This window comes from Rhinoraja longicauda, chromosome 32 (assembly GCF_053455715.1).
Source record: "Rhinoraja longicauda isolate Sanriku21f chromosome 32, sRhiLon1.1, whole genome shotgun sequence".
Lineage (NCBI taxonomy): Eukaryota > Metazoa > Chordata > Chondrichthyes > Rajiformes > Arhynchobatidae > Rhinoraja > Rhinoraja longicauda.
The window spans coordinates 2,173,881-2,183,365 of NC_135984.1; the positions used below are offsets into that span (position 1 = coordinate 2,173,881).

Consider the following 9,485-nt stretch of genomic DNA (forward strand, 5'->3'; position numbering starts at 1 on the left):
ACTCACTGGGTCCATGGACAAAAATTACCATGGGGCCATCCAATATGTAGAAGACCAATATGTAGAAGAAGAAAATAAAAGTTTGTTTGGGTAATAATGAGTGGAATAACCAATAGTTTGGAAAATCTGCTAATCTGGCACTACCAAAGTCCCAGATGTGGAGACACAGAGTGCAGATGATGGAATCTTGAGCAACAAATAACGTACTGGAGGAACTTTGCAGTCCGGGCAACATCTGTGGACTCTTCTACCGACTAACGATATTTTATTGAAGTCTGACATGTTGTCTGTCGATTCCCTCCACAGATGCTGCCTGGTACACTAATTTCCTTCAGTATTTTTCTTTGTTCAAGTCTCAAGGTTGCCTGGTTATCAGAACTTTACTCTCATGATGAATAATTCATCAATATACTTTAGTGATATCTGCCAAAGTTTCAAAACAAAATCCAAGACTTCAGTCAACAGGCTTCTCCATCATTCAACAAAATGGTTTATTTAACTTTTCACCATTCCCTCAGCAATGCCACATTGATTTTGATCTTTAGCTTAAATCCTTTTGTACTTAGAGGTGTTTTAAATAAGTCTGAGTGTGACCGAACTCAACAGAGATTCCTTTACCAAATCACAAATTTTGATTTGAAAAGAGATTAATTTTCCTCACATCACAAGCGAAGCCCCCAGCCCAAGGTTGCCCTTAACTCCCTTTGACGCATCAAGTAAGAATTTCATTGTTCTATCTGGGACCCATGACAATGAAACACTCTTGACTCTTGACAATAAACCAAAAATGAACTGGTTTCACCTTGGACAATTCCCTCTGAGAATTGTTTCCCAAACCTTGGAAAATCTAGTTTCCTCAAGAAAAACTCACTTTGCAGCCAGGTGACTGTAGCATTCGGAAAAAGTGGATCCAGAAGATGGGAGGAGGAAAAAAAATAAGGAATGAGAAAAAAGAATGAAACTTTAAAATCAAAAGGTCAAGGTGAGGGAACTACAAGTCCCTGAACCCTCCGCGGGCCGGCGCATGCGCAGAGTCGGGCACCCCGTGGCTTCCGGCGGGGTGACCTTGGTGGGAGATGCCAACATGGCGGCGGTCGTCAGGCTGAGCGCGCTCTGCAGACGCGGCCTTCACTGTAAGTGGCAGCTGCGTCCCATTTGCGAGGAAAGGTGGAGAATGCTTCATCGGATTGCATTTAGAGTCCGCCCGCTGTCATCTGTCGGAGCGCGGCGACAGGCTCTCAGTCTGAAGAGGTTGGCTCGACCCGAAATAGGCACAAAAAAGCCGGGCTAGCTCCTCAGCGGGGCGGGCAGCATCTGTGGGGAGGAGGAGGGGGTGAAGGAGGGATGGGGGGGGGGGGGTGAAGGAGGGATGGGGGGGGGGGGGGTGAAGGAGGGATGGGGGGGGGGTGAAGGAGGGATGGGGGGGGTGAAGGAGGGATGGGGGGGGTGAAGGAGGGATGGGGGGGGTGAAGGAGGGATGGGGGGGGTGAAGGAGGGATGGGGGGGGTGAAGGAGGGATGGGGGGGGTGAAGGAGGGATGGGGGGGGTGAAGGAGGGATGGGGGGGTGAAGGAGGGATGGGGGGGGGTGAAGGAGGGATGGGGGGGGGTGAAGGAGGGATGGGGGGGGTGAAGGAGGGATGGGGGGGGGGTGAAGGAGGGATGGGGGGGGTGAAGGAGGGATGGGGGGTGAAGGAGGGATGGGGGGTGAAGGAGGGATGGGGGGGGGTGAAGGAGGGATGGGGGGGGTGAAGGAGGGATGGGGGGGGTGAAGGAGGGATGGGGGGGGGGTGAAGGAGGGATGGGGGGGTGAAGGAGGGATGGGGGGGTGAAGGAGGGATGGGGGGGTGAAGGAGGGATGGGGGGGGGTGAAGGAGGGATGGGGGGGGTGAAGGAGGGATGGGGGGTGGGTGAAGGAGGGATGGGGGGGGTGAAGGAGGGATGGGGGGGGGTGAAGGAGGGATGGGGGGGGTGAAGGAGGGATGGGGGGGGTGAAGGAGGGATGGGGGGGGTGAAGGAGGGATGGGGGGGGTGAAGGAGGGATGGGGGGGGGTGAAGGAGGGATGGGGGGGGTGAAGGAGGGATGGGGGGGGTGAAGGAGGGATGGGGGGGTGAAGGAGGGATGGGGGGGTGAAGGAGGGATGGGGGGGTGAAGGAGGGATGGGGGGGGTGAAGGAGGGATGGGGGGGTGAAGGAGGGATGGGGGGGGTGAAGGAGGGATGGGGGGGGTGAAGGAGGGATGGGGGGGGGGTGAAGGAGGGATGGGGGGGTGAAGGAGGGATGGGGGGGGTGAAGGAGGGATGGGGGGTGAAGGAGGGATGGGGGGGTGAAGGAGGGGGGGAGGAGGATGATGGAGGGGGGGAGGAGGAGGATGATGATGATGGGGGGGAGGGGGGGAGGAGGATGATGATGATGGGGGAGGAGGAGGATGATGAGGGGGGGAAGAGGGAGAGGAGGGGGGGGGTGGCGTTTCGGGCCGAGACCCTTCTTCATTCTGACCCATTCCTTCTCTCCAGAAATGCTGCCCGTCCCGCTGAGCTACTCCTTCTAGTGTCTGTGTCTTGAAAGTTAATTTCCTTTATCATATATCTACACTGAACGGCTCGATTGTAATCGTGTACAGCCTTTCTGCTGACTTGATAGCACGCAACAAAAGCTTTTCACTGTACACGTGACAATAAACTAATCTAAGAAGGGTCTCGACCCGAAACGTCACCCATTCTTTCCTCCAGAGATGCTGCCTTGATCCACTGAGTTACTCCAGTTTTTTGTGTATAAACCAGCATCTGCAGTTCCTTCCGACACAATTAACTACCACCGCCTGTCAGAGAGCGGTGGGAAGGCGAGTCCACTGTGGGAACTCCTCTAGCTGTGCCATGGTTGCTGTGGCAACGGGCACCCTGCAGTCAGTCACCCTGCCTTGGTGCACCGTTATCGCTGTTCATGAGTTTAAATCTCAGTACAGCGCACAATTGTTGTTAGTAAAACACAAAGGGCTGGAGTAACTCTGTGGCTTAGGCTCCATCTGTGGAGGGAATGTTTTGCAGGCGGCCTTTCACCCTTCCTCAGACTCAGTGCAGCATATAGTCAGTATTAATTCATGGGTTTAAATCTCAGTGTCGTGTGTAATTGACATAATTGGATTTAAGTCTTGACTCAACACAAGGGCTTTAGCAGTTACTGTGAAGTGGAGGAGATTTAAATGTGATTTTGTAGAAGTGCTTAAAACCCATGAAGGGTTACTGGAGAGAAATGAAGATGAGACTGTCCAATGACTAAAGTGTTATGTTATATGGCTGTGAAATTTCTTGCTGATGTTGTTCTTGCATTCTGGGGTGTGTCCAGCAAAGGGTTTATTACATAAAGTTACAGAATTTGATGTTTATTCTGGAAAGTTGTGACATGGCCAAATGAAAGATGGGCAGTTTTTTTGTTGAGCTTGATCTTGTAACAGCACCTATTCCAATTTCTACATTGCATGAACAAAGGTTTTCCAAGCATCTTTGTTATAGGTTTTATTTACAATCAGTAACTGAGTAAGTCAGTCTTGAGAGTGTCTTGTGGTTTGCTTCTCAGATTGACAAACAAGTTTAATGCCTACTTCTTCCTTGTTTCTAGCACCATTCTTATGCAAGTCATTTGTGGCTGGGCCTCTTATTGCTTCAAAAAAGACCCAGGAATCCCAGGTGCTACTCGTATCTCGGATTCACACATCTCCTTGCCATTTTGGTAAGTGTTGTAGTGTGGATTTTTTTATTGATGGCAAGATTTGTTTCTGTGGGATGCTTAGGAGAGAGTTATTTTGTTTAGTTTAGAGATACAGCACGGAAACAGGCCCTTCGGCACACCGGGTCCGCACCGACCAGTGATCCCCGCACATTAGCACTATCCTAGACACACACTAGGGACAATTTACACTTATACCAAGCCAATTAACCTACAAACCTGTACGTCTTTGGAGCGTGGGAAGAAACCGAAGATCTCGAAGAAAACCCACGCAGTCATGGGGAGAACGTACAAACTCCGTACAGACAGCACCCAGATCGAATCCAGGCTGCCGGCGCTGTAAGGCAGCAACTCTACCGCTGCGCCATCATGCTGGCCTTGGGTTATGTGAAGCATGAGGCATGTACAAAGTGTTTCCTTCAATTAGTGGATTCCAAACTGGTGATACTAACATATCTTAGTATTTTTCCTTGCTACCATTACCAATGCAAGTATGTCCTTACTGGAAATTAGAAATTTAAAATAAAAGATTGAAACACACTTCAGAACAAAATATGAACCAAATATCTGAACCAAATTTGAATTTTGTGCTGTGTAAATCAGTTCTCTTGTTTTGCTTTGAAAACGCTTCCATTTATATTATAGAGAAACCATCTCCAAGGCATCGCAAAGTATGTGCAACAGTCTATTCTGCATGAAAATCTAGCCTGTTCAGTGCAAGATTTACAGCTTGAGTAATTTCAATAAAATGTGCTGCACATAGATTGCAGTAAAGGTATTGAAATTGGTATAGTTTGACATTGCTGCAATGTATTTCATACCAAGAGTGCAGAAGATCAGGTAACCTAGATACCACATGGAAAGCAAAAATTGATAAATTTAAGAGATGGAATTCATTGGCTCAACGGGTCAACATGTCCCAGCTACACTAGTCCCACCTGCCTGTGTTTGGTCCATATCCCTCCAAATCTATCCTATCCATGTACCTGTCTAACTGTTTCTAAACTGTTGGGACAGTCCTAGCCTCAACTACCTCCTCTGGCAGCTTGTTCGATACACCCACCACGCTTTGTATGAAAAAGTTACCCCTCAGATTCCTATTAAATCTTTTCCCTTTGAATTTAAACCTATGTCATCTGGTCCTCGATTCACCTACTCTGTGCATGTGTCAGATGTAATATGGATTATTCACCAGTGACAGAGCATTGCAGCAGATGTACCCTTGCAATGCACTCTTGAGTGGAAAACCCAAATCCTCAGTCATACAGTACGACCCATCACACCCATGTGGCCCATCAAATACCCAATTGGTCCTTCCATCAGAGAGGGAACTGTCCAATTCAACTCTACCCCATTGCGGACATTGGACTTTGTCTGTGGGACTGATGCGCTACAATGCTGAGATCTATAGTCTGCACTGTATCTTCCCCTTTGCTCTACCTATTGAACTTGTTGGGCTTGATTGTATTTATGTACAGTATTATCTGATTGGATAACTTGCAAAACAACACTTTTCAATGTACCTCGGTACACATGACAATAATAAACCTAAAACTAATTTACAAGCAATTAGTCCACCGCTTTCTATGGGGTTGTTGAATCAGTGCTTGACTAGATAGTTATTCAATGTTGTGAAAGTACTTGCCCCACCTTGCACTCTGGCAGCGCATTCCAGATTCCATCCATCCTCTGGAGAAATGTTGAATAAATTGAATACATTTTATTTGCCAATTACGTACACATACAAGGAATTTGCCTTGGTGCTTTGCTCGCAAGTAACAACACAATATACAGTAGACAATTAAAAATAAAACATTATAATTTAAACATGTGAAGAATGAAATAAAATACCAGAGCACAAGGACGCTACAGACTTTTAGCTGTTGAGTGGAGCTACTTCTCGTGGAAAAAAGCTGTTTTTATGTCTGGCTGTGGCGGCGTTGGCAGTCCGGACTCGCCTTCCAGAGGGAAGTGCTTCAAAGAGTTTGTGACCAGGGTGAGAGGGGTCAGAGATTATCTTGCCCGCTGTGTTCCTGACCCTTGCAGTGAACAGTTCGTCGTTGGGGGGAAGGTTGCAGCCAACAGCCTTCTTGGCTGATCGAATGATGCGCTGCAGCCTCCTGATCTTCCTCAGATCTCGCATAAACATCCCTTATCCCCACCTCTGCCGTCTAGTTTTAAATAGCTCGACAGGGGAGATCTTTCCTGCTTATTGCCTTCTTTATGCCACTCATAATTTTATGTATTTTGCATCAGGTCTCTCCTCAATCTCATCCGCTCCAAGAAAGCAAACTCAATGCTAACATTTATTTTGAGAGGGCGTATACAAAAACAGGGATGTAATGCTGAGGCTCTATAAGGCGCTGGTTTACATGGCCCGATTTAATTATGTGATGATTGTTATTGTTATTGAAATGAGAGAACCTTCTTATGTCTTGTCTTCTCTCTTAGCTGGTTCAAAAGCTGCTTCTCTACACTGGACTAGCGAGCGGATAGTGAGCGTGGCCTTGCTTGGCCTTTTCCCTGCTGCCTACATCTACCCAGGATGTGTCGTGGATTACTCACTGGCTGCAGCAATCACTCTCCATGGTCACTGGTGAGGCCTTTTTTGAACCTTGTACTCGAATGCACTCTGTGAATTAGTTTTTGTAGCTACTCTTCCCAATTTGATCTCCCAATATACACAAAGGTTCAAGTCTTCCATAATTATTATGCCCTCGATCATCCTTTTAACATTGTGCTTGTTCTTCCTGGTCTGCGTTTTATTCAGAACACAAAATCTTTCCAAACATGTTACTAAACTGCTGCTCCTGTGCTCTTTTGATTTATTTTTTTCTGGCTTGCAGTTTAATCAGTCTTTCCAAACATTATGAAGATTCGCAAGATATTCTCTAATTAACTTACTGGTTGAAAATCATATGATTCTAACATCACAGTATCGACACCACAATAGACTGGAATTATGACCCATTATTTCAAAATCCTAAAATAAAGTTTGGGGAAACAGGCTGGTTTATCATATATTATGGAAAAATATATGCACTGACCATTGATTTGAACACTGCAAGCTCTGAAGAAGGGTCCCAAACCGAAATGTCAACCATTCCTTCTATCCAGAGGTGCTGCCTGTCCGCTGAGTTACTCCAGCATTTTGTGTCTAACCTGAATATCTGCTTATTTCCTGTGGTTAACCTATTTTTTAACCTGTCTGTTTCCTTTCAGGGGCCTTGGGCAAATAGTCACAGATTACGTACAGGGAGAGACAAAAGTGAAGCTGGCCAGGATAGGCCGCCAGATATTGTCAGCTGTCACCTTCGCCGGTCTATGCTACTTCAACTATCATGATGTGGGGATTTGCAAAGCTGTGGCAATGCTTTGGAGCCTCTGATTAATAATGCCATTGTCCGTTCCACTAAACAACTTCTGGGGTTGCTCTCATTTTAAAAAAAAATAGACAAATCACAACAATGATTTCTTTAGAAAGCACTGACAAAAGGGACACTTATTTTGGAATGTAATTTTGCAGCCATGTTTACATTGATCATAGCTGTTGCCTTATGCCATCCAGTCATACCATCAGTCTTTGAAATGATATACGTGTTTTACTTCTGTTCCTCTTCCCAACATGCACATTTTTATATTAGTCATGACCAGAGATGGGGCTTGCTTAGCACAGTGGTCAAAATCTGAAACCGTATACAAAGCTACACAGAAATTATTATATATTTTGCTTTACATTTTCTACAGCAGAGAAACGGGCCATTTTATTCCGCTGTTTTTTTTTGCTTATGCTTGTCCAGAACCCCTTCATACTTTATCTCACCTGGTTCAGCATATTCTTTATTAGTCTCTCTTCTTAAATGGATCAGAACTAATCATCATAATTGCACAATGAAATTTCAGTCTCGTCATTCTCTGAGTAATAAAAGTTATGTAGTTATTGGGTTTATCGGTGTTTATTTTACTTTCCTGTTTTGTAAAAAAAAAAACATGGATACCTGCCTTTTCTTCTGAACTCCGTGTAGTCTACTCATTATTTAAGAATAAAACCCACAAATGACTTTTGTTATTATTAATTGCAAAACAGCAGAGTCTGACTGCCATGAAGGTTGTGTGCTAATATTGATCTCTGTCTTGTTCTTTCAATTGAAAACTCCTATTTCCCATTGTAATCAGAGATGTTCTTAATAAGACAGAGATATGCCAAATCAGCATTTGGTCTTTTCCTTTGAGATATGGGCTCCAAGTTAAATTCTATCGGAGAACATCTTCCATGTTTTGCAGTGATCCAATGTGATATGATTTTAGATGGAGCTGTATTACAAAGTTGACTGTAACTCGGTACTGTTAAAACAATTAGCTTTTTGATTCCTGGATGGCTTAATGAACTATTAATATCTGCCATGGAAAGATTTACAATGCACCTGGTTAGAGATAAAGTTGTGTTTTGTCGAATAGAGGGAGGTACTGAGATAGATACGAACTTTGTTGGATGATAAAGGGAATCTTAGCCGTAAAGGGGGCTCAGTGTAGTTGCGGGAGTGCTTCACTCTAAGTGGGCATCAGGAATAGATAGACTTAATGTACTTGACATGATGAGTACCCCCATTCTTAAGCACAAAATCTTTTTAACAAAAAGAAGCTTGCTCATTTGTTTAATACTTTAAAAAATAACTTTACCTTACTGATGGTACCCAATAAAGCAATTTGTATGGGTTTGATCTCATTGTTGTTTAAGTGTGAGCAGTTTGCTGCAGTATTTCCCCCTGTGATGGCACTATTGCCTGGATGGTACTTTGGGGCATCCTGAAAGTTCCAACTCTTCGGAACGTTGACCCATATTCATGTCCAAATGTATCTGGGGCAGGCACTCTTTTCCACAATGCAAAATTGGAAGTTTTGTTTAGCTGTGATAATCCGCAATCTGTGTCACCAGTTGGCCCTCCCTTTCTAAGATCATTTATATATGTTTATATATATATATATATGTATATAATATAATATACATAAGTAAAAGCCATTTGGATCGTATGTAAAAAAATACACAAACATGCGCATACCCCTGTAATATGTCGTTAGCATAAGGATCGTTTGTGCAAAGCTTTCAGCAGTTATATTCTCTCCCTCTGGGTAGGAAGGAAAAAACACTGTTTATTGCCACTGAATCTGTTCATAAAGGGACTATTTGCATACAATTTGGATACTTTATTTTGAAGGAATCTTGCTTTTTGCCATTAGACAAAGAGTTTAATGAGAATTAATGTTCACTACAATATGCTGCAGTAAACCTTGTGCAAGCCACATCATATGTATGACTACAAGACTGTGGTGCTTGTAAATAGGTTGCTGAATGCAACTAGACGCTTACTGTGGCCATTGGTTTGGAAATGTGCTAATTATTCCAGGATTATATCGAAGTATGGAAGCCCCTAATATGGCACAGCAGTACTGTAAACTTTTACTTGGGCCAATGGCGTAGCACCTGTCCATCTGTATAGAAAATAATAATTAAACTGTTTGAAGTTGATGAAAGTACAGACTGGATTGAATCACAAATAGTCTTGCAGTGCAGGAGTGCCTAAATGGTGACAGGCAGTGAGATAGCAATAATCGTCCTTTAGTTAAATATTTCTGTCATAATTGTCACTACCACACATGTATACAAGGTGATGGTACATGTATTTATTTCAGACTTCTAGGAAAATTGTTCAGGTTTAGATTAATTGCCATGATTGTAGGTGTGAGGAGAAAACCATTCATG

General features: G+C 44.4%; 1 protein-coding gene across 1 annotated transcript; it reads left to right on the plus strand.

Moving 5' to 3' along the window:
* Positions 1-1,050: 1,050 nt before the first annotated feature.
* Positions 1,051-7,785, plus strand: sdhdb (succinate dehydrogenase complex, subunit D, integral membrane protein b). The gene is made up of 4 exons (XM_078426752.1): positions 1,051-1,133; positions 3,617-3,727; positions 6,176-6,320; positions 6,947-7,785. Exons 1-4 carry the CDS (start codon positions 1,085-1,087, stop codon positions 7,110-7,112), a joined length of 471 nt encoding a protein of 156 aa, XP_078282878.1. The 5' UTR covers positions 1,051-1,084; the 3' UTR covers positions 7,113-7,785.
* Positions 7,786-9,485: the final 1,700 nt, after the last annotated feature.